Source organism: Anser cygnoides, chromosome 5, assembly GCF_040182565.1.
Source record: "Anser cygnoides isolate HZ-2024a breed goose chromosome 5, Taihu_goose_T2T_genome, whole genome shotgun sequence".
Taxonomy (NCBI): domain Eukaryota; kingdom Metazoa; phylum Chordata; class Aves; order Anseriformes; family Anatidae; genus Anser; species Anser cygnoides.
In genome coordinates, this window is record NC_089877.1 from 9,749,351 (window position 1) to 9,774,592 (window position 25,242).

General features: G+C 42.3%; 1 protein-coding gene across 2 annotated transcripts in view; it reads left to right on the forward strand.

The window, feature by feature from the left end:
* LGR4 (leucine rich repeat containing G protein-coupled receptor 4) overlaps positions 1-25,242 on the forward strand; it is a 75,586-nt gene that overhangs the window by 33,363 nt on the left and 16,981 nt on the right. For both annotated transcript variants that reach the window (XM_066997454.1, XM_066997455.1), the window contains exons 3-4: positions 13,252-13,323; positions 14,797-14,868. In XM_066997454.1, coding sequence (XP_066853555.1) covers positions 13,252-13,323; positions 14,797-14,868 — 144 coding nt within the window. The remainder of the gene's footprint in view (positions 1-13,251; positions 13,324-14,796; positions 14,869-25,242) is intronic.

Sequence of the window (25,242 nt, forward strand, 5' to 3'; positions counted from 1 at the left end):
CCGATAAATTAACGCCACAGCAAAACTACAGATAAAACCTGGAACCTTTTAATTCTAGTTATCTGCTATAACTGCACCTCCTTGGAACAAAGGTACTGAGAAACTGATAGAGATGGCTCAATTGCTCCTGAAGAAAGGCTTGTGTTTCTGAAAGCTTCTCTGTGTTTGTCCCTTGTGCTGCGGCTACACTGATGGGTCTAATAAGGTGTTCTGCCTCTACTTAGAATTTTGGTCTCTCCTATGTCCTGATAATATAGCAGCTACCATTCCTGATACACGTACAAGTCTGATTTCACTGTGCTTTAAGAGACTCTGGCTCAGGTCATTACAGTTGTGAAGTGTTAGATGAATGTCAGATGAACTGTGTGTGAGATTCCTCATTCCATGCTCAACAGGTTCTGTTTCCTTGCATATTACTTTAAGCATTGCTTACTTTTACAATATAGTCTAGAAAACCTGGCAGGAAACAGATTTACCAGAATTTCAGATGGTTCATAGGCACAATTGACGTGATTTGAGAAAGGCTGCGGTATGGCATGAGTAACCAATTCAAAAAAAGGAAAGGAGAAAAAAAAAGAGAGGCCTGGGGGAAACTTGCTTGGCTCAGAATTTGTATTGGCCAGCACTCCCTGTGTGCTTTATAATATGTGCTACTGTGTGGCTGTATCTTATTTTGTTAGCCTATATTTGTAGGCCATTTGTTTTCCAAATTCTTTAGCTGTATTTCACACCAAAAGTAGAAAGAAACAATTCTGTTTTCTGAACTCCACCCCCAACTTCAGATGACTGTGGGAGCCTTTATTTTTTCAGTATAAGTAATTAAGCAATAAAACCTAACTGGTGGGTGTGCATATTGTGTAACTTCCATAAACCCAGGGGTGTGTCAGGAGGTAAAGAGAAAAGGCAGAGCCTTCAGCCACCATCTATTGTGCTTATTGCCCAAGAGTTGTTTGCTACATGCACCTCATTGTCCCCTTAAATTCCAGCATTTCATTTTGCAAAAAAATAGATCGGCATTAAGAATTAGATGTGAACACCCAAAGGCTTTAAATCATTCCTAGCGTGCTGACTTCAGGGTTAAATCAACTTCTGAAAACAACAACTTTACAGTGAAAATTAGACTTGCCAAAGGTTCAGACATACTTGAAGCAATCACAGATCCTTAGTACAAAAGAAAGAAAAAACACCCGATATTTTTTTATGCTTGAGTTACCTCTTACAAAAGGTAGCTGTTTGAAGCTGATGTTCTTACTTTGGAAGATTTGGGAAAGTAATCATGTATATCAGAGTACGTGAGTCAATCTGTTGTTTTACCCGTAGTCTCTTCTCCCCTCAGAAAAACCAGCCAGTAGAATTATGCTGCAGAGGTAGGAGAATCTCCAGAAAGAAAAGTTTTTGTTTTTTTTTTTTTAAAGAAAAACTCTCCAATTGACAACCTGTCATGTGTAGGAAGACAGGAAGGTTGACCAAGAGAGCAGAAGATAAATATGCTATATCTACATACTCTTCTCATCAAATTTTCTCACCAAGAGAGCAGAAGATAAATATGCTATATCTACATACTCTTCGAATTTTCTCACTTGAAAACCATGAAGTGAGACGTGTGAGTTGTTAATGTTTCGCAGCAGCAGCCTGCTTACAATTGGAAGCCTGCCTGCAGAGCCTCTGGACCTCTCCACTGGCAGTGGGAAGGTTTCTTCTTGTTGCATAAAGATCTGGTTATGGTCATCTGCGCACAAGTCAGCTCCAGGTTCCCTCGCTTCATTTCGTGGTCTTCCTAGAGAGACTCTAACAGCCTAAAGTAGACACAGGGAAGTTTACCTCCCTATCAGAAATAACTAGTACCAGACATGGCACATTTTGGCTTCATTCTGCTGATTCCCTTTTCTCTATGGGAACAGGGTAAAGAAGCTTCTAGTCTTTACTTTTCCTGGTTGTTACTAGAACAAACTGTCGTACTTCCCAGTGTACAACCACAATTTTCCCTCTCCACTCAAAGACGATTTTCAAACTTTCTTCCTGGATTTTGTTTACAGTTGAACAGATCCAAGTTCTGACTGCCAGGCGCTAGCAAATTTGCTTTTTCAGCACACAAACCTGGGTGTGAGTCTCCATGCCAAATAAAGAGAGATGGAGTTAAAGCAAAGAGGTGTTGAAATCTGTGCTGGAAGCAACTTTTCCATCTAGACCTTTTCCCAAGAATTACATGCCTAAAGCAAATGAGAATCCCACAAACTAATGTGAATGCAGTAAGTACCACACCGCCATGGACACTAGTAGCTGTCTTCATCCAGGAGATGAGCCCCACATACCTTTTTCTTTATGCAATGGGAGAGCATGGTTCTCTCTAAAGCGTGACTTTAGCCCTGCTGTTTGTCAAATCCTCCAGGAGATTAGCCCCTTGAAAGAGTTAGTTAATATTGCAAAATAGTATCACAGAATTTAATTGAATGTAAATGGGAGGCAATTAAATGTATTATGTAGGCAACTGAGTCTTACACAGTACACATGTGGAGAGGATGGGATTAAAAAATGCATTAGGAGTTCTTTAATATGGAGCTTGTCATCTCCTTAATGCAATGTGGTAGTCTCCAGAGATTTCAGAGGATCGTTTTCCAAATCCTAAAAGGAATGCTAGCAAATAAAAATGAAAGAAGTAGCATAACAGATTTGTAAAAGCTGGCTGCTCCATTAAAAAGTGTCTTCCACATCACTAAAAGGTGGTTGATTTGGGTGCCTAAACACCTTCATCCAGTGCTGTTCTTAGGTGTGCTAGGTTTTCTGACCTAGATGCAGATGGGAGACCGGTGGCCTCCTGGAATGGCAGCGGGAGACCGGCTGGAAGAGGACATTTAACGTGACACTAAATGGCCGTGTTTAGGGAGCCGACTGCCTGGTGAAAGATCATATTTGCAGGTATAATCTGAGGTTTTGTGCTGCAGAGGTGCTGTTGTACGTGAGTCTTACTAGGAGGTACAAAGAAAGGCATTCCAGCTGTCTGCAAGCCAAATCTGCCTGGTGGGTTATGTGCTGCGTGTGCCCCTGCTCACAAGCTCGTGCATGTTGCTGCACAGTGTACTTACCATGTGTCTGTAGGATTCTTGCACTATTTATAAATGTTATAAAAATTCTCCATTTCTGTGTAACTGATACCCATCTGGAAGTAATTTGCGAATGATTGAAACAGCAATGGTCAGAGTCAGCGAGGAGCAGACCACCAAGGGTTTTGCCACAGCAGTTAAAGAAGTGTATTCTCCAGAAAATGTTAACATAAATATGCTACAGCCCTGAACTTGATATGGAAACTAAAAATCCTTGAAGAATTTGGCCACAGTTTTCTAACCACACCTTAAAGTATTTATAGAAAGCTAGAAGGGGAAAATATAGCTAGCTAATGCAGTGTTTTTAGAAAGCAGGACCCGTTTTCCAGTGTGAATTTTTAACTAGAAGAGCAAGGCTGTGCCATGTTTTGATGCTTTTCTAAACTGTTTTAGTTCCGTTCCTTCTAATATTTAAAGTTATCTGAAGGAGTCTGAAGGGTTTTGACTACACAATTTCTATTCACTGCATCGGTGGAAGATCTGCTGGATTAATTAAAAGGTGCTCTCTCATCAGGGAAGGCAAATTGAAATGATTTTTATTCTTGGCAAGTTTTCCAGTCTGACTTCAGAAACGTGCACCACTCAAAGAAAGCAAATGTCTCCTTGACTTCATGACCTTTTTACCATGGCTTGATTTCTGCTCTTAACCTTTTAAAGCATTGTCTTTTATCTGCCCTGCACTGTTGAATAAAGTTTTGCCTCGCTGCCTTCTGGTCAGCGTGAGCTGGTGGGGGAGGCAGAGCAAAGTGTGCTGCTCATCTTCAGGCTGCCGGTGGCATAAGCGTGTGGCTGGCAGAACAAGACCATCGCTCACCCCAAGCCAGCCAGCCATGGGCAGGGCTCTGCACTTCCACAGAGGTCAGGGAGGATGCTCACTGCTCTCTGCCTGCAAGTTTCAAAGAGCGTATCGTGCCCGGTGTTATTGAGAGGAAAATCATTGCTCCTGAAGGCACCAAGAGACAGCAGTGCTCGGTTATCTTGCAGATGTGTGCTGATGCCAAGGTCTGTTTTGTTTCTGGTTTTTGTTTATATGTCATGTGAAACAGTCTCTCTTCTGTGACACTGTCCTCAGATAGTTTTTATTGGTCATGGGCAAATTTGATTGAGATTTTTGTTTAATAGCTGGTGAAAGTGCTTAGGGAATGAAAGTGACACAAAGAAAATTTTGATCTAGAAAAGGTTTCTCTTTTCTGAAAGACAACGCGTGTCTGCTTTTGGAGAGGTGAATAAACAGCGAGCGAGAGAGCATGCAACTGTAGTTTTTCAGGAAAAGAAATAGTAGGACTGAGAATGGCAAGACTATTTGATTATAGCTATGCTGATTACAGCACTAAAAGGTTTTACTGAAACACCTCACACACCCCTCCCCCCAAGCCAGAGCTTCTGATCGTGGCTTCTAATTGACAAAATACATTTTGAGAACGTAAGGATTAATTAAAATGCATACAGGCAGTGGAAAATGAGGTGTTTTGGCCATGAGGTTGTAATCAGGAAGTATCTGCAAGGGAAATGTCTCGAGTTATTTTTCCTCTTGACTGCAGCTGAAGATGACCACCTGGCTGAAATGGCACAGCTGCTTGCTTTTGTAGTATCTGCTTCAGCGTGTAATTGCGATGGTCCCTTCCTTCTAATTTCCGCATCGGTACCAAGCCGTGTTATCCTTGAGGAGGGAGGGGGAGCGTCGGTCTGTTTTATTACTTGGGTTTTATGAATAAGACATGTCGTGGAGTTGTGCCAAGGCCACCGAGGCTGAGCTGGTAGCTCGGCGTGCAGCGGCTTTCCTCACCTGGCTGCGGAAGCATTTGGTGGAAGGAGGTCTTCGTCCTTTGGTGGTCGGGCTGTTCATACAGTGCTCGCAGGGTAGCGTGGGGCTGTTGATAAGGTGGTGTCATTCCTCTCCCTTCCATAAATACAGCTAGCCCCGGGACTGGTAATGGGAAGCTGGAGACAAAGGGCTCATTCTGAGTAGAAAAGGAAGGATGAATCTCCATGAGAGAAGTCGTCCTGCTGACATGTGCTAACTGAGGCTGTGGTTGAGCATCCTCTTGTGAAACTAGCTGGTGCGACTGGAGACGTCACTGCCCCGCACCTCTCCGTTCAGCTCCCACAGCAGGGATGGAGGAGCAAACCAAGAGTTCTCGTCAGCTGCTTTATTGTCAAGGCAGCCCGTTGAGCCATCCTGGGTCGGTGTTTCAGAAATAGCCGGCTGACGGTGGGTTGGAAGCCGACGCGCGCCCATGGTCCGTCTGCCAGCCCTGAATATTTGAACAGCTGGAGGAGGCAATTTCTTCACTCTCTCCCTCCAGCTTGAATTCCGAGAGGTGAAGTTCTAATGAAGAAAATGTGAGATGTAGGTTTCACGTGTGTTAGCAAGTTAAAAGCCTAAGCTTCAACTTGACCAGCTAGCATACATTAGAAACTTTTGCTGCCTTGTGTGTGCTGGAGCTTCAGACAGTGCGCCGGCGTGTCGCAACTTGCACCTTCGCATTCTCGTCAAGACAAACCTCTAGGCGAAGACTCCCAAGTAGAATTAACCACAGTCAGCTAAGATATTTTTAAACATCACCTACTTGGTCTGCACTAGATGCTAAATGATGTTTAAAAACATGTTGGCCAACCTGCATTTAATTAATGTTTTCTTATCTGTGTGAGTCCTAAATCAGTTTGATTCTGGATGAGTTTCAGTCCTGCTGATACAAGAACAATGCTTCAGTGGCTTAGAAAGTTCTCACTGTGCTTCACAATCGCATATTGTTTTCTGTCTGAGGGCTGAACCTTATGGTGTCAGACTTCGAGACCCGTCTCACAAGCCAGAATTGATTACACTGCCTCAGCTGCCAGGCTGGGGCTGCCTGAAAGTATAAACCAGGTAAGAAACTTCTGGAGGCTGAGTGGCAGCCTCAGAACCTCTCGGGCTAGGCCTCCCCAGTTGCAGAGGTGTCTACATAAACTAGGTATTGTATTTGCCCGGTATGTATCTGAAGTGGTTAGAAAAATGGTAACAGATTTAGTTGCCAAATATATGTTGATTGAATCCACTTCCACATTTTGCAGTGTCACTTGCTAGATGCGTGGTCATTCAAATGATCCCATGCCTGGAAAATCAATAAATGTCAGGGCAAGAGACAGGCTGTATGGACAGAATAAAGCAGCTTTGAGGATTTACTGGCTCAACTGACTTCTTGTTTTCACCTTCTCATGTCTAACTGTCAAAGAGTTTTGTGATCTTGGAAACCCGAGCATCCGAATAGCAGTATCTGCCAGAAGTGCAAAGCTGTAGTTGTTTCAAGAGCTGCATCCTAGCTGATGAAAACATATCTTGGTTGCCTTGATCTCTGCGTTTCTGCTTTACAGACTTGGTAAGTGAAATGGATCTATAGCTAGGAAGGAGTGTGTTGGTGCTGGAAGAGCTTCTGTCAGCTCAGTGTAGCGGACCACGTGCTGATCCACACAGGCAGCAGAGGGCCTGTGTCCATCTCGTGGCCTGTGATGAGGTTGGTTTCAAATCCACACATCCAGCTTGGAAAGTCCAAGTCCTCTGAACTGGAGCTGTCAACCACAAGCCTCTGAGAACATCAGAGACCCTGCTCAGCAGCTGGCCCACCACTGTGGAAGTCATTCCTGTAGCACAGCGAGGTGCTCCCTGTCTCTCAGTATCCACAGTGAAAAGGAGAAGTTAGTGCTCAGACATGGCTTTTGGAATCAACAAGAAAAAAGAAAATCCCCCCAAAAAGTCAGCTCTCTCCTCTCAGCACTGGCTTATTTAAGTTTGGCTGTCATGGCGAGGAATGTGGGATGTTTGTCTCAGGTAGCTCCTTCTCCTATAAACATGATGGCATCTGTAATAGCGCCTGTTTGTGCTCAAAGAAACACAGAAATCCAGAGTGGCAGAACCTAGATCAGCTTGTACAGACCCACCCTAGTGCTTTGGGGCAGCTATCCAGGGAAAGGTGTAGCTGGGAAGGAAGCTACTGCAACTTCCCAGCTTACAGCTACTTCCTACTGCAAAGGAAGGGTAGTTGCCATGACACGGTGCAAGACATGCAAAGGCAAATAGGGAGAAGGTGTATTTTATAAAATAAGTTCTGCTTTCAAGGTAGGAGAAATTGAAGTTGTGTACTGCAACAACTTGTCATTATGACTGCAGAATAGTTGTTACCAATTCTCAAAGCAGCACGTTTTTACTGATTTTTAGAAAATTTCTGCAAATTTCTTTTCGTTTTTTTTTTTTTTTTTCCTGGTGAATACTAATTGGGAGTACTGTGACAGCAACTCATATTGTGTAATAACTGTTTTAGGTTATATGTATTTCCTTAAGTGCACATGACGGTCCCTGATGGTCACCACTTCAAGGAGGTCTTGCCCAAATATTAGGCATCATTCAATTTGCAAGCAGTATCTCGCAAATTAATGACGACTCATGTTTTGCATAGAGGGAAGTACTCGCTTTTTTCGATATCGATTATTTTCCCCTTAACAAGAAAAGAATATCACTATAAATATTCTGTGATAGTCCTTGAAAAGGAGTATCATACAACCACATTTTGTCTTGCAGTAGGTGCTAGTGACTCTTGCCAAATATTTAGCATTAGAACTTATGGAGAGGCTGTAGACTTTCTTTTGTTCAGTTTAGTTTACTTTGTCATTTTAAATTTCAGATCAGGAATGCATTTGGAAAACAAACTATTACCTTGGAGTTCACTATAGTTTATAGACAACCGGAGATGTGAACAAGTCTTGGGATGGGAAGTGCCTGCTCAGCCTGATGGAGCTGGTGCAGTTTCAGTGCTGGTTGTAGTTGTAGACCTCCTTTTTTGGTTCCTGATGTGTCTTGGCGTATGTAATCAGAGTCTTATAAGTAATGGTTGAGATTGTAGAATAAAGAAACCAGTGCAAGAAAAGGAGATGAGGATGAATGCATTTTCCATTACCAGAAGCAGAATAAAGTATCCATTTAGTTAAGCTAAACTGGCACGGAAGAATTGGAGTAATCTGTAGGTTATTGATTTGCTTCACAGCAGTGCAGCAGGCTGCAGCTGACAGAAGTCCCAAAGGGGCCGTTTGCTTCTCACAGATAAGCAAAGTGAAGTTTAGTCCAGCAATACTGCTTCCACTTAAAAGCGTCCCCCCTTCTGCGGCTGCTGAGGACGGGCAGGAGCTGTCTGCACAGGCGTGTGCCCTCTCAAGGCATTGCTGCACGGGAGAAGCAGTGAGCCTTTGATATTTTCCTGCAAGCGTCTGTACCTCTTTTGTAAAACTTCAAACCTTTAGGAATAAATTGCAGCATGTAACTATGGATCTCCAGCGCTTTTCACTTGTTGAAGTTAGAAGGTGGGTGTAAAATTGTCATCGTCTGCCTTTTCTGTATGGCTTAAAAAAAGCAGATAATCATACATTTTATCGATTCTTTGCACTTAAGGAAACAGAATTCCATTCCAAAGTGGCTACTTTGCAGGAATAAGTGGAACATGAAACTCTTTTCCTAGGTGTGAGAATTTAATCCATATTCTCCATTAGGTGTATCTGTAAGGCATTTTCAAAGGTTACTTCTGTAGCGGGAGAACTTGAAGCAAAATGCAAATTTGTGTGTGAAGCACAAGGAACCCCAAAAAAGCTGATGGTAGGGGTATGGACACGTATGTAAGGATGACAGAATAGTCTGGTGGAAGACAGCAAAAATGTAAAGAAATTGCTAAAGTGTGAGTGGGGAAGCAACCAAATGTTTTCCTTTAAGATGAAAGTATGTAGATAAAAGTTGGAGAATTAAAAGGAGACGGGGAACAGGCAGAGAACCGGTAGCAGACGGTCTGAAAGGAACTGTGAAAGGTTGACTCAATCTTGAATAGGAGTCTTGGGTCTCACTAGAAAGCAGCTAAGAAATAAAAATAATAAAGCTTGTGATTTCTTATGACATGTAAAGCTTTTATTGTGTGTCAACATATGAATTTTCAGTTGAGAAAGCCAGATTACAGTTGATCCGTGGAAAAAGTAGCCTATGTATTATTATGGGAGACAAAGACTGCCAGGTAGAGTTAGGAACACACAAAGGTGGAAAAAAAACAACAACCTGAACTAAAATAAAAAAAAAAAAAGGCAAAGCCTCTCTCTCTCCCGGTGTGTGTGTGTGTGAGAGAGAGAGAGGTTTTCAGAAGGACAGGAGGAGACCTATTCTTTGCTCAAGTAACTCGGGTTCACCACCATCTGGGATGAAAGACAAGCAAGATGTTTGTGTTGCATCCTGTCAAGATGAGAGTGGTGGTTTTAATTGTTATGGCCAAAGATGCATCCGTGGGACATCCTCCCTGATTTTGGAGTGACATGAGGGATTAACTTGGCTCGGTTACCATGCAGCAGGGTTGCCAGACTCATCATTGCAGAACTCTTAATTTCCCAAAAGAGAGCAGTCTTTGCTGCCTTCAGAACAGTTTCACTGCAAGAAGTGATGCTTGCTGTGTACTCTGGGAATTAGATAATGTGGAAGATTATTCCCCAGCCGGATTGTGTCCTGATTTCTGTAATAACAACAAGGTTTCCTCTACATTTGGAGATCATTTACTGTGCCACTTAAAATAATGATTAGAGTGTATCGGTCTCCTACCAGAAATGACAGGATAGCAGAAGTATTTTGTCCTCCGTATGTCCTACTTACTCTATTATGCTAATACACTGAAATGAGTTTTGTCCTTTTGGATGTGTCCAAAATGGCAAAAATTTTATCCCAACAGTAGTCTATTAAATTACATTTTTACTGTTTGTCTCTGTAGACGGATCTATTTTATAGTCCTAGGCCTTTTGGAGAAAGAGCTCTCTTGAATGTTGATGTGACTTGGCCAGCCTAACTATGGACTGACTTTCAGCCTAGCTCTCTTAGTCTGTTCCCATTCAAGAGGAAGAAAAGGGTGGGTTCTCAGCTCCTGACAGCGTAGGTGTAGGGCTGCCTTCAGGTGTCACTTCGGAGCAGCTTGGAGTTGTCCCACCGTGGTGAGGAAGTTTCCAGGCCTGGGCCCGAGCAGACCAGGCAGGCTGCTGGGAAGAGGTTAAGCTTGCTTCTGTCCTGCTGGGGCTCTGAGCCTTGGCAATGCTGGGATTTTCCTCAGCCCACTTACCCCATGCGTTTGTGAGAGAGAAACAGAGGTGCTTTATTTTTATGTGTGTGTGTATATGTATAAAAATTATACTTTAAACTCTGAATGTGTCTATTTTTCAGACATGCTGTAAGGAGGTATGTGGAAAACCCAACTGCACTATTTCAGTGACATTTCAGTGCGTGTGCTGTATACGCGCTACGTTATGTGCCATTATTTGCTCTTTTCTCTCTTTAAAATGAAGCTGATTATGCAAAGAGAAATCCCTCCATCCGCCCAGCTGCTGCGTGCTGCAGCAGAGGGAAGTAAGCGTGCTGAGAGCGGCGTCCAACACATTCGTCCTTGCCTACTGGAGAGCTGCAGCTCCAACCTCCTAATGAGTAGCTATGCTCCCCAAGGCTAGGACACGAATGATAAATGTATATTTGGCAAACTGATTAGTAAAGCCTTTGCACACTTGGCTAGTTGTATCCTGTTTCCTGGAAGGCTGCCAGATGGAGGAGAAACGGAAATGTATTGGATTGCAGTTTTTTTCTGCTGGTTGGTTGCAAAAGGCTGAATAAACAGGAGTTGCCTTGAGGTAGGCTGAGTCTTGCTATTTGAAGTCACGCAAGCCTTGCTTTGGCTAAGTTGTATTTTGTTTCCAGTGCTCTGTAAATTGTGTTAGGGACACTCGGTGAGGCTGGGGGAAGGTTGTTCAACTGGCTTTAGTTTAGCTTTCTAAAACAAATCATAATCCTGAGTCTCTCTGGGAGGAAGAAATTACAGCAGATGCCTGATATGTCACACACCAACCCATTTAACTGGAAACCTCAGCAGAGCTGGAACCAGAGCTGCTTGACAAACATTCATCAGGACTGCTGCGTTTTGAAGCACGTGTTAGGTAATCAGCATCCACTATTGTTTCGGTGCCAAAATAATTCAGTGCTGAAGTCTCAGTTAAATTTCTCTTGATTTAAGGATTTCTATTTTGATGTTTTGAATGCTTTTTAAAACAAACATGTGTTCTGCAGATCACTGCCAAAATTACTGGTGTAGAGACCCAGCATGTTTAATCTATTTCTTTCAGTTTACAATGACCTTCTTAGGAGAATGTTAAAACGAAAGCCATGAAATACTGGAGAACTTCTCTCCCCACCCACCCCCCCCCCCACCCCCTTTAAGGTGTAAAAAAAATGATTTGGGGCAGCTACTGGCAACAAAATGAATTTGGGGAGGCAGATATTTAGTTGCCATTTGGAATTTTTCATTCCTGTTAAAAATTCAAAGTATTTGAAAAATCATATCACAGCTCCCAAGTCCCGAGGTTCTTTGCAGATGGGGGATTTCAAGAATAAGTGTATGTTGTTTCTCCTTTTCTTCTGGTTCAGGGCTGCCCAGTTATATACAAGCCACGCGAGCTTTTCACAGCAGTCAGCTCTCTATTTTTTTATTATTATTATTATGATTTATAAACAGCAGGTGATGAACTTTAAGCATGCTTGAGATGATGTTGGAGCCGAAGCTATGGCGATTGGGGTGTGCATGGGAATGATGGAAACTAAAAGCAAGTTCTCTAAAAGCAAGTAGGATCTGCAGCTACCATCCTGTTTACCGTGAGCAATCCTCTTCTCCCTTCGCTCACAAATGAAATCGTCTGCCTTTGATGAATGGATTTAATAAACATAACTGTTATGCTCTCTATTAGGCAGCATTCGATTAAGCCATTAATTCTGCTATGAGCAGATTGCTATTGGAATCAAATGCTCTGGGTGATCGCTGCTATGTAGTTAGAGAGCAAGATCAAATGTAATTGTGTTGTTTTGTTAAGCTGATACTTTAGATGATGCCACTTTATTTCCTTATTTTCCTGTTAGAAATAGTATTTTCTCCTAGTGTGGCTGTCTCACTTCAGTTCCCGGTAGCAGTGGTGTGTCGTGATGTTCTTTGAAGCACATATACTGCTTCTCACTTACAAACGCTGTGTTGTACGTGGTACTTCCACCAGATGATTTCATTACACGACCTCTTCCAACATTGATTTTGCTTAGCTTGGGTATGAAACCAAGTCTGAAAGCAAAGACCTGGCCTGAAATGATGGCGTCTTTTGGTAGCTATGGATCACCAGGTGTTCTGCGTTGTTGTCCTTACCCCTAAAACATACACCTCGTGTCCCAGCTATCCGCAGCTCAGCAAAGGTTGGACCACACGGGGTCTGCTGGTCAGGATGCGGGCAAAAAGGTCGTCGAAAAAAGGAGAGGGGGATGGGAGGAGCTGCTGGAAAGCAGCTGTTGGGGCTGATGTTTCTGCTTTGTCTTCTGCAGTGCCTCCTGTATGTATTGCTGCTGGTCTCGCAGTTGTTTCCCCAGTTGGGTTGTGTTAGCATCTAGCAGTCCAAGGCTGAAAGCAGCCTCGGTTGGAGGCAGTGGGATTACTGCTGCGGATGCTGTTCCCTTCCTTCTTTCTCGCTTCCCAAAACAGTTTTCTTTCTGAAAAAAATATCCAAAGAGCTGACAACAAAGTGAAGGATGACCAAGACAATTGTCTTGGTGATGTTGGCAGGCTTTCTGTCAGCTGTCAACGCTGTAAATGTACAGCCTGCTTGTGAGTACCGTTCACGTTTGAGACTCCAGTACAAACTTTTCCCTCCCTCTCCTTAGCATCTAGCTATTTTTACTTCACTGCAGTTTCTTTAGAAACTGCTGCATAGATTAAAACCACATGTATATCAGAGCATGTGTTTCACTGAAGCAATGCTGAAAGCCTGAGGAATTGCACTGATAGCGGGAAATGAACTTTTCTCAAACCTAGTACCATAAGGAGATTCTTTATTGTTCTGTAGTGCTTTTTTTTTTTTCCTAGCATGTTTGCACAAGTATGTCTGTGAGGCTGAGTGTATCCCAGTTGTGAAAAGAGTGTAATGACTGAAGCAACTGATACAAACTTGGAAGATCGTAAATATAGCAAAAGTGGATGCAAAATACCTCATTGCTTGCAAGATTTCTTGTGTTGGTGATTTGTCTTGTTAGATGATTGTAGAAGTACTGTATTTTATGACTGAAATTATTATTACAATTTTTTTCCAGGCGACTGGCTGGCAATGACCTTTCTTTTATCCATCCGAAGGCCTTGTCTGGGTTGAAAGAACTCAAAGTTCTGTAAGTAATCGGGTTTTAGAGCTTCGTAGCTAGATGTATGCTTTCTTATTGCATAGTCAGCCTATTTACTGATGGGCTGCCTTGAGATTTTTTTTCCTGCCTTTCTCTGCTAAAACAGTATTGTGTGTCCCCCCCCCAAATTTACAGCGCTCCTACATTTTATATAAAGCCTAAACAGAAATTACTGCATCCAGTTAGAACACTGAGTTTTTTTTTCCAGACGTATAGCTTGTAGCAGAGGAATCCTAAGGAGGAAAAATCCTGAAAAGGGCATATAAAGCTTTTTTGTTGTTCTCCACCCCCACATCTTATTGCATCAGGTAGTGCTAGTGCTTACAGAGATTTATGATACCGGTTGAACTTTGCACCATACCCTACCGGAGATAGAAGTCATTCTGAGAGTTTCATGCTGCTTTAGGTGGAAATGACTTACTGTTAGAAAAAAAGTTCAACTACTTTTCTATAGCTAAGGATAAAAACAGCTTTTTGCTCTTTGGGGTTTTAAAAACCTCTACCCAGAAATTGTAGCATTTATGCAGATATAAATATTTCCAATTGCTGGTAGGGTAATAGATAGTTAATTAAACAGGTATTTAAATAACTTAATGACAAAGGACTTTGAGGTTTTAAAGAAAGAAGCATAAACACACAGCATAAGCAGGATGCAGATTAGGAAACTGCTGATCTGCAAAGATGTTTTGTGAATTGAATGCACAATATGAAGGCCCTTGAAGGTATCTCTGTTGAGATACTCAACTCTGGAGAAGCCTGAAATTTTCGCAGTTCCTGAAAAAATTGGTGTTTAGATATTAATTAACAGGTAACCTTACATGTCCAATTACAGTTACCCTAATATGAACCAAAACCTAATAATATTTCATAATGTTTGAGAATCTTAATTATTTAAATTCTCTTTATGTGAAAGTACTCATCATGCCATGCTATGGTGTCCCATAAAAGAAATTCTAAAAATACAGCATAACTTAATTCCACTTGGCTCTAGTTTTGTTCTGTATCTTTTTAATGTTGTGCCCAGAGGTGCTTTGTTGTGAATAAACTTTGTAAATTAGATTGCTAACACATTGTGTATTGATGCGGCTTTAAGAAGAATTAGAGGTTTGTGTATTTTGTAGCATGTATAGGAAGGTTTCACAAGAAAATAATAAAATGTCATTCGTTTTAGCAAATTTGTACTAGCATTAAACTGTTTGGCCTCTTCAGTGAGTTCTCAGGAATTTCAGTGTGTTATGTCAGAACCTTATTGTCTGCAAGTTAATACCATTAATGAGTTGCAAATGCAGCTCAAATAGACCATTTTCTTGTTTCATCATTGTCTTTTGGTATGTTGTCTTGATAATCGCACGTGCTCTTATGTGCATTAGAAGTGAACCGTGGGCTCTTCTGTCTGCTCTGCTGTTTGTATAAAGATGATTGTCAAAGTCTACTACACTAACACACTGGAAATTTTTACAGAACCCTACAGAACAATCAGCTGAAGACCGTACCTAATGAAGCCATCAGAGGATTAAGTGGTTTACAGTCCTTGTAAGTTTTCTTACTTGGCTTTTCTTCTTGCATTGTTCTCCAAGTTCCACTTTCGGTCACTTCGTACAAGTTTGCTTCATTCTGTAAACTTCTGAGGTATAGTCGTTTGTGTAATAATGTACCCGGACTTTCTGATATTGCTGTTTCAGCTGGGGCAAAGTTTTCCAAGTTCACAAGGTATTGTATTCATTGTCCTTGGTGTGTTCCAGACCCAAACTCTTTCAAAACCCAAACCCAGGTACATGATTGCTGTATAAATGTAGAGGTGGTGGAGTTAAGTATTTATCATTCTTATGCATGTCCTAAGGTGTTTAAGCAATTTTAAAACGTTGTGCAAAAATGAATCATGCCCGAGTCTTTTGTATCTGGAGGAGGAAAGGGGGTTTCTGGGAAGGAGCAGTGCTTGAGACATGCATAGTATTGGTTTTACTGGAAGGTGTTGAAATCACATACAGTTACGAACGCCTCAGCCATTATTGCTAGTTGCTCATAAGGTATTTCGTATGTGCTTATGCTATCTCATGGCTTATTATGTTTTATAAAGCATCTTAATCAGACCTTAATAGTTAGCTACAGCTCTCTAGGTGGTAGATACTTATCACTGATGAGGAGGCGGAGGGGGGGAAGGGTTTCAAAATTTTTCCTCCTTTCTGCTTACCTACAGAGAGAGGGCAGATTATCTACTCCTTCTGTGCCAAAACTCAGGTTTCTGGCTAAGATCCTGTTTCTTTGTGTTGCATCAGATTACGGAGTAGTTGTGCAACTCTTGCAAAGGTGCTTTCTGCATTCCCTGAGCTTGGATCTTGGCCACTACATTCTCATGGTTGCTCCTGTATTCCCGCCTTTTCCATCTCGAGAAACCCCAACAAGCTGCACGGGGCACTGTGAGACTGGCTGCAGGTTATCCCACGGCGGAGCAGGAGTGGGACAACGTGTAGCGCATGCCATGGGGGCTGCTGCTGCTCATCTCAGGGCTGCAGTCTGCTTGGTGCGGAGGTTGTGCATCGTTATATAACCCTGCCAGATGACGTGATATGAATAACCCTGTAGTAAGATTTCTAAAGAAGAACCAAAATGCCTCCCTCCTTGCTTCCAGCACTTCTGAGGTGCCAAAGAAGAAACTGCTTCAGTAAATACTTGTTTTCTAAAAATAATCCATTTCATTTTCGATGAATATGCTTTTGTCTCTGCTTATTTACAGTAACGTTTGTTCTGTATTTGAAGTTCAAAATATTTAATCTCCAGTTGTTGGTTTGGTAATTTTATGGGCAAGAGAAAAAGGTCAAAGTTAAGGGGAAAATGATAAAGACATCATTTTTCTCTTTCTTTTGAAATTAATATACTTGGATATGGTTAGAAACAAGTTGTTCAAAAAAGCAGATATTTTAGGTTTTAAAAAAAAAAAACACTGATTATGCAATACCAAATGATATAAGTGATATAATCGTGTGATACAGTGTCATTGATACTGAAACATGAAGCCACAATTCCAAGTGTTGTGATGTCTGCTGTTCTGGGAGCTTCGGTGTTCGTAGACAAATGATAAACTATCAATTTTAGGAAGGTCCAAAAGGAGAAAATTGGATTAATAAGTAGCTAGATGTTTGTTTTTTCTTTTTCTGAGGAAAACCAGATTGTGTTTTCAAGAATTACTGTGAGAAATACAGTGGACAAATCCAGTCTGGAAGTCACTGAATATCAGTGTCAGAAAGTCAAAGAGTTTTCTTCTCTTTTTAGAAAAGCGTAGTGAGAAATGTGAAGCATTTTTCCTGTGTGATCGGTATGCTTCACCAGAATGCATTTCTGTCATTTTCACGTTTCAGGAAACCTTCGAATTTCTTGCATCGCTTGTAGAAATTGCAAAGTAGTTAGGCAGATCCCCTGCTAATATAGACAGCACCTTCTGGCAAAAGAATATTGGACTGGTCCTCTGAATTCTGTGTGAGCATGGAAATCTGAATGCCTGCGTGCTGCTTTATTTAGTAAAAAAAAAAATATGCAAACAAACAAAAACTTTTTGAAAGAATGTGTCAAAAATGGATTTAAAGCTCCTGAGCTGCTCTGACCTTCTAGAACAAATAACTTGTTGCAGAATATATGCTTCTACCTATTTATATATAATCTCAATCCAAAAACTGCAAGTTTAAACATCGCTTAACTGAATGTCTTTTGGCAGTTGCCCAGTTTGCTCTAAAGGTGGCTTTAGGGGGATTTTTTCTTGGTGAAGACACGGTTTGCTTGTTCATAAAACTTTATAGTATATTGATAATCTGAGCTTGGTTTGCAGCTCCCATAGAACCCTGTCTCGTTTCAGTCTTAATGTGCTCCAAGTCCCGGCTGCGTAGGAAGGCAGTTGCCACATTGTGTGCATTAATGAGCCCAGTAAACATACCTGGGTTGAAATAAATGAGATGGTTACAGGAGCTTCATGATTCCGAGTGTTTATACTATAGCTGGAGAGTAGCCAGTGTGGTTCAGAATACTAAATGACAGCTCTTTATTTTCTGTTTATATTGGATATTTTCCCAGCTCTGGCCTCCTAAAGAGAGTTAGAAAAGAGTTATTATTTATGAAAGTGAAATTTTACCAAAAGGAAGAGTTCTGGTGAGTGGAAACTCACTTTTTAGCACCTCAGAAGAGCTTATCTGGCAAGATATGCTCTCACATTGCGCGATGCAGCGATACCTGTGGGCAGAAACTGGGACCGTGGGACTGTGCTGCTGGGATGGGAGCCGCCAGCTGCTTCTGCCTGCAGCTTTTGGGAGCAGAGAAAGCTGATGAGTAAGGAGCTACACACGGAAGCAATACTGCACTGACAGTGTATTTTTGTTACTACAAGGTAATGAAGTGGCATCTTACATTGCTTAAGTCTGGGAATGGTGTTGGTGAGGTTTACCAGCAGTCCAAGGGTCACACAGAGAGGGGCAGCAAGGTGGTGTGCCGCTGTGATGGTGTGTGCAGATACTGAAAGGACTGGGAAATAACTTCAGAGGGTCACTTGTTTCAGTGTTTTAGCGTAAGGTGTGTATTTGACTGTGATAACTTTTTTTTGGTAATACTGTTTATTCTGGGATTTAACCCAGAAATGGTTCTTTAAGCTACAGCAGTTTCCACGATTCCTCTAACTCACCCCCAGAAGCCCAGATAAACTGAATTCTTTGTCATAACACAGAATTTTCTAGTACAAACCAGAGCATGATGAATACTGAAACTACTGCATTAAAAAAATATATTAAAAAAAAATCAGGTGCTTTGGAAAAGAGAACTGTATTCCATCTGAACTCAGAAAACGGGTTGCTGCTGCTGTTGTGTCGGGCATTTGCCATCAAACCCGTGAGTCATTTCTGAAAGCTCGTCAATGGCCACCAACCCGTCAGAGACCACGTCTTGTAATTGCAGCCGGGGAAGCGCGGAGCTGTTGGCCCTGCACATGTGCACACACGCCCGCGCGCAGGGAATGTTCGAGCGTTCTCCAGTACCAGTTCAAAGCACCGCAGCCTCGGTGTTGTTCCAGATTCCCAAACGGTGGTGTTGGGACGGAGCCAGTGCCGCACTCGGCTGTGGTAGCTCCTGCCTTGCTCCGTGTGTGGGCGTTCACCCGAGCTGCAGGTATGTGGCCGCGTGCGCCGGGCCAGCCGCGAGCATCCGTGGTACCCAGCCAGCTCCGAGCAGCGTGGCCCCGCCAGGGAGGAGCTGAGAGCTGAAGGCTGGGGTCCTGCTGCAGGACGGAAGGAAATGAGAGCGGCACCTTGCTTCGCAGGGCAAAGGTGTACAGTAAAAGGGTGGGAACAGGGGATGGAGGCGTATTTCGGCCACATTTTAGATATGCTGTAGCACATACCTCCTCTAACCTCGCATCTCTAGCATCCAGTCCGTCTGTGGCTGTCTGGCTCTCTTGGAAGGATCCCTTATCTTCCTGTATATACAACAAACAATAACAAAACCCACAAATCACTTCTAGAAACATTCTGCTAGTACCGTAATTGAAATACACAGCTTCAAGTGGTAGTTCGCAACGATGACAAAGATTTTAGTAATGTAACACATACAAACTGAAGCACGTTGACAGGTGTCACAAGGGAAGATCCCTGAATTTGGAGAGGACCACACAAACACTGCTTTATATTAAAAAAAAAATAAAATAAAATGCAAGCTTCAGCTTGTTTCTTAAAAAAAAAAAAAAAAGTCTTAGAGCTTCTGTTGATAATTTTGTGTTTCTGGATTACCAAATCTTGAAATCTTGAAGGACCGGGGGTGTCTGTAAGGGTAATCTTCAGGGGAAGACTAGAAGATGTTGATTAACAGCAATAACTAGATGAAGTTAGCAAGCATCCTGTCTCAGATGATGCACGCTCCTTCAACAGTTGTAGATGCTTTTTTTTTTTGAATGAATCAACTTTGAATGGGTTTTCTCTAGAGGTTTTTCATTTTCCTTCTTTGCTGTTACTAAAATGATAAAAGGAACCAGCCTTCAAGTGTGTCTGTTGTCAGCTGAAGAGTTAAACTCTCAGCGTCAGAATGGGAAAGGGAGAAATCTGCACACACTTTACATTGTTTTTGCAGGTTAAAAACAAATTTAAACGTTCTGAATGTGCTTTTCCCTTCAAGAGCTCTCCTCAGCATGTTTGGTTGTGCTGAAAGATCTTTAAATATGCAGAAGTTAAAATATACTGCTTTGGAAACTTTGCATACTTGCTGTAGGACAAATAAATTAAAAAAAATAATAAATTTCTGTGCTATGTGCATTTTTGGGAGCTCCTCTGATTTTCTTGTACGTGAGGCATGGGTATTTCTTGTGAACCTCAGGATTCTCTGGGCATTTTGTATCTTATTTTTTCAGTCTAGGCTTGTTTAAGGCACTGCTAATGTTTAAATAACAATCAATAAATGATTTAGAAACAGAACGCATTGGAAACTTACCTGGAGTGGTGGAAATTATCACTCTTCTGCTTATTGGTTGTTTTTCTTTTCCTTTTCACAGCATATAGGTAAAGATCAGCTGAATCTTCTATGGGCAATTGGCAGCAAACTCGGTGTAATTTCTGCTTAGTACCATTTGAAGCATTTCAGTGGGAGAAATATACGTGCTGTCAAATCAATACTGGTGATTGAAATACCTTTGGCATGTATCATTTGTTTCTGAGAGCTGCCGTAAATTTGTCTTCAAATAAAGCAAATCCTTATACTGATGTTCACAATACGCAAGGTGCAGAGAGCAGCTGTTTGATACAGTGAGCAAACGAACTAAGTATGTTAAAGTACCTCTGTTAACACGGCAGGTTTACTGCCTTACATTGTAGCGGAGTTTCCGATGTATTAGTCTTATCAGGACTCAACTTCAAAACCTAAAAATCAACTCCAGTGTTATTTGAGTGATTTCTTTGTGGTTTTTGAAGGAGCACTTTAAAGAGCAAAGTTCTTTAACGATTGCCATTGAGCAGAAGTGGTTTTACACAAGAGTCGGGAGTGATTTTCCTTTTATTAGCATCAATGTTCAACTCTTGCTATTAGTACAAGGCTGTTACAGTTTCTCCATCACTGAAACCCGGACTGCTGTGTGTGGTTGCAGGTGAGAGCTAGCGGGGGGACCGGCGAGGCTGTGACAGAAGCCAGAAATAAATGTGACAGTCTCCTCTTCCCTGGCAAATATCGATAAAAGGCATGGCAGGGTAACGAGATGCAGTGCAAGTACATTTGTAACGAGTATTGCTAAAACTGCATGCATGAGGTGTCTTCTTCCGCTGTAATGTATTCAAAAAGCTGGATGGCATGCCATTGTGCCTCCCAAGTATCTGCCCCAAAATTGTCTGTGCTCTGCACACACCAGCATGTTCCTGGCAGGCCTGGGCTGAGGCTTTCAGTACAGAGTTTTAAGAAAATTTAAGATATACTGGACTCAGAATGGTAATGTTACGTGTGCTTATATAATTCACGTACACACACGCACTTAGGTGTTAGTTAGACTTTGGAACTCTTATTCATTTGAATTAGGGTAGGAGTTCTTATTAGTTTTACGGTTTCCTTTATGTGAAGTTAATTGTTTGTAGATCTTTCATTTGCTTTGTTCTTTACCTGTTCTAACAATACGTTAAAATCTCGCGTGAGAGCTGTTGAATGTATAGGCTTTTGTTGTGCTCCTGCTCTTTCTTCTTGTGCACTTGTTGGAGTTTGTGTGAGGAGAGAACCCGACAGGAAATGCCAATGAAGATGACAGCTCAGAAGGTAAACTCTGAGTTTAGAGACTAAAATTTGAAGGCCTCTCACAAGTCAGTGCTTATAGGGCAGCTGGAACTGGAGTAGCTTTTGAAAGATGAAGGAATTTAAGTATATGCTGCAAGCTCTAATTTCAAGACCATAGAACATCCTTAAAACCAATGGAAAAGGACAGACTTCATTAAAGGTCAGTCTAAACAGCAAAGAAGATTTCCTGTACTTTGCTAGCTATTAGTGCTAGTGAATACTCTCGTGCCATCGGGAAGAAAAGGTGTGGTGCTGAATTGCACTGTTTTATGGAAACTGTCAAATATTCTGGTTTTGCTTTTCAGTTGTTTCATGAAGTACACTGTTGCGTGCATGCCATGTTATACAGAAGCATCACACCTGTGATTTCCACAATGGAAGTAATGTAGATAAGCTTAAATTTTACCGAGGGGTGTGGGGAGGTGGGGAAGTAAGAATAACTGTGGCATATCAGGTTTACACCAAGAGGAATGAAGGAACACAAACTGTGAATGAGACAAAAATGGCTGAATTAGTTAAAAATAAATCTCAACGTCTGATAACTAATAACAGAAATTGAGCTCCAATAAATTATTTTTTTCTGTAACCCTAGTAATACCCAGTTGGGTTCTTTTTAATGTTATACTTGCTCCTGTTACATTTGTAAATCACAGGTTTTCCCTTTAAAGCTGTAAATGCAGCTCAACAAGAGCGCTATGCAAACCTTCGGTTTTCAGCTATTTTGTTGAGATGTCCGATGGCCTTTGGGGAGAGCTGGGGCCAGCACACTGCTTTTCAGACTCGCAGAGCAGGCAGCTGCTATGTAACTGGGGGATTGGAGGGATGCAACCCATCACAGCATGCTGTCCCGTCTGCCTGCTTAACTTGGGCTTTATGATTTGGCATCAGTAATTACTTCCAGCTCGGTTCAGACATTGCTGTTGGTTAGATGATGCCAAGAAGCCACAGAGAAGGAAGAAAAATGCCCTTTCTGTCTTCCACCCGCTCTCCCGCTCCATGGGAACGGTGGCTGTTTTGCCTCTCCCCCCTCGGGTTTACTGCTGGGGGCAGAAGATGAAAATTAGAGATTGAAGGGCTGTGGAGAGCCATCGGCGTATGACCCCGATGCGGAGTTACGTGGGTTCTGGATGGGGCTAAGAGCAGGGCCAAGGTCCTGACCAGGGGAGCACCTTGGTGACCTGCCTGGCTCCCTGGCCCTGCGCATCCATCCTTCTGCCACCCGCCTGCCGGTGAGCGGCCGGAGGGACAGACCCAGGCCTGGGATTTCTGTGGATTTTGTTGTTGTTGTCTGTTCGCTTGTGTGGTTGTTTTGTGTGTTTTTGCCCAAATCTTCTTGAATAAGTGGAATTTGATAAGGAGCACAATGAAAGTACAAGCATAGGTGGAGACAGGTAGTCCCAGGGACTAAGTGCTGCCTGCCTCTCAGGGTGTGCTGCTTCTCTTACAAAAATAATAATAGAAAAATCAGTTGAAGAGAAGACTCGGATATATTTATTCCACTGGAAAATAATTCTTTTGATCTTCAGGGAGGTGTGTGAATTCAGGAGGGAGAAGAAAGACAGGTAATTTCTATTTTTTTTTTCTGCAGCAGAGCCTCAGGCTTTTTTTCTCTACCTGCTCCCCCCCCCCCCCCCCCCTTTTTTAATTATCACCAGACATTTAATTTCTCTGAAATGTTCCAGTCTTGAAGCACGCTAAAAGCATTCAAACAGAATGGTGTACACACCTGTCAGACCATGGGGCAACTGATAAGGGGATGCCAATATATGAACCATAGGAATTAGCTCTTTGATATATAGCTTTAGAGCTAATGGCACCTCCCTCGTCTTAGGAAAAGAGCCTTTTGGCTGCGGTTTTGTAAATTCCTGCTTATATCAGTGTATTTTTTGCTTAATTTTGTGTATTCCTTGACTTGTTATTATATGGAAATTCAGCTGCTGACATGTTTTTCTGAATAACTGGGAATATTCAAACCACGTACAGCACAACAGCAAGACCCTCTTTCACAGAAGTAGACGAAGGGCATTAATGCCTTATGGATATTATGTGGAGATTTCTTAAGACGGTGTGATCAAGCTTTTCTTCTTTCTTTGAATTTACCGTATATTTCACATTTTGGAGAGAAAATAATTAGGCTAATGCTGACCACTTTGGTAAACCCAACATTTTAACATCTTAATTGTTCAAGGTTGATTTAGATGCAATAAAATGTATCCTCACAGGTATGCACAGTGCTGTAAGCTAGGCTGAAACAAGATGTTTCCAGCTGACTGCAGGTGGAGCAATGTACAGAAACACCTCCCCTTCTCTTGGCCCTTTCTGCCTTCCCAGTATGGTCCAGTGAGCTGGGCTGGCTGCTCTTCATCTGCTCTTGTACACGGTGAAAGAGGAGAGAGCCCAGAAGCCCCCTCGTGATTACTGGAGCCATGGTGACCGTGCACAGGGACAAATGTGGAGCAGTCACCTGGGCCATCCTGCGCCTGCCGAGAGGGCCAGGATGAATGGCTGCAGGCAATGACTTCTTAAACTGATCCGGCTAGATTTTCAAGAGCATGTCTGATCATGGCTTCAGAAACGCAGTGCGTGCTTAATATAACTCCCAACCCGTGCTGTGCTGGTTTGTATCATAATAAGCATCAGCGTTAATGGAGTGCATACGAGTTTTGTCTCCCCAGACAGCAGCATACATAACACAACTGGTACGCCAGTCATCTCAAGCTAGTTATGCAAGGTGTTTTCTTCCACGTTTGCAGTGAAGTCACCAGGTTTCAGCTCTGTGTTGACCTGCAGAAGACTGAATGCCAGGCACTCTCAGCCCTACACAGACTCAATTTGTTACAGTTCTCTTTCTGTTTTTTTGTTTTGTTTTTTTTTTTAATAATTAGTTGGTTTTGTTTTCTTTTTTTCTTTTTTCATCTTGTGGGCTATCATTGCTTGCCTTTCATGTCCTCCACTTACGAAGAATAGTGCTTTATTAATGTTTTTTGCTTCTTCCTGGGTCATCCCTCGCAGCTGCCTGTTCTTGGGGCTTCTGTCCGTGTAGACCCAAACTTAAGCTTTTACTCCGGATGTTTTTCCATTTTTGTCCCTGACACAGCTGGTTATGTAGCAAAACATGGGCAAACCCAAACCAGGCCCTGTCTGTACGTTCTGCCTGCTGTGGCTGCCAGTGATGCTATCCAAGTCACCACGCTGCTGGAGTAGGAAGATGAAAAAGCACGTTGATTCAGAGCGTGTTGCACGAGGGAAAAGCACACGTAGTTTTGCATAAGAGTTTCTGTTGTCACTGCCAAAGCCAGGCATCGGACAGGGAGCACACAGTACCGCGTGGATGAGGATTTGTGGTGGGGCTGTGAGTAGCACCTGCACCTCCGTCGTGAGGGTTCACAGCTGGAGCCCAGGCTGAGGACCTGCCTTTGGCCTCTGAGGTGGAGGACCGTGGAGGTCTTCCAGGTGTGGAGTTCTTTTTTGTTTTTTTTTTGATGCTTTGAAACATGAAGAAGCTGTGAAACCCAAGAGCATACGTGAGCGAGTAGTTGTAACAGGACTAACTGTAACACGTGTGCTGCAGTTCTTTTTGAAAGGCAGCAAAGCCATTTTCTACATGTGTTGCTTCTGCTAATACTTACGATCAGAGTTAATGTAGGGAAAAAACGTGAAGGCAATAATGTCCAACACTTACCAGTGCTAGTGTTCTGGTTTGCATTTTTTGTGGAGCGTGACAGAAGAGATCAGCTGTCAGACTGAAAGATATTTCTCCGTTTTGGCTGATGGTGTAATGTTTTATTTGCCAACATGGTTCATAACTGACTTTGTTCAAGAACTGCATTTGATAGTCGCGTTTCCTTAAAGTAGTTGCTTAAGGTGTGTAGCAGTACCACAGGACAATACATATGACAGTATACGGCGCTATTGACAATGGAGGTACAGGGATAATCATTCAAAGGAGTAACGCTCTCTGCAATCTGTGAGACAATATCAAGCCACCTTTCAAGGTTGTGTTCCAGTAGGGTACCTACAGGAGCTGGAGGGTTTGTGGGGAGGAGACTTCTGTAGTTACCAATTGACGTGGGTAAGCTGATTGTAAGCATGTGAATTTGTTAAAATGTTTTATTAAAAACATCTAAGAAGATA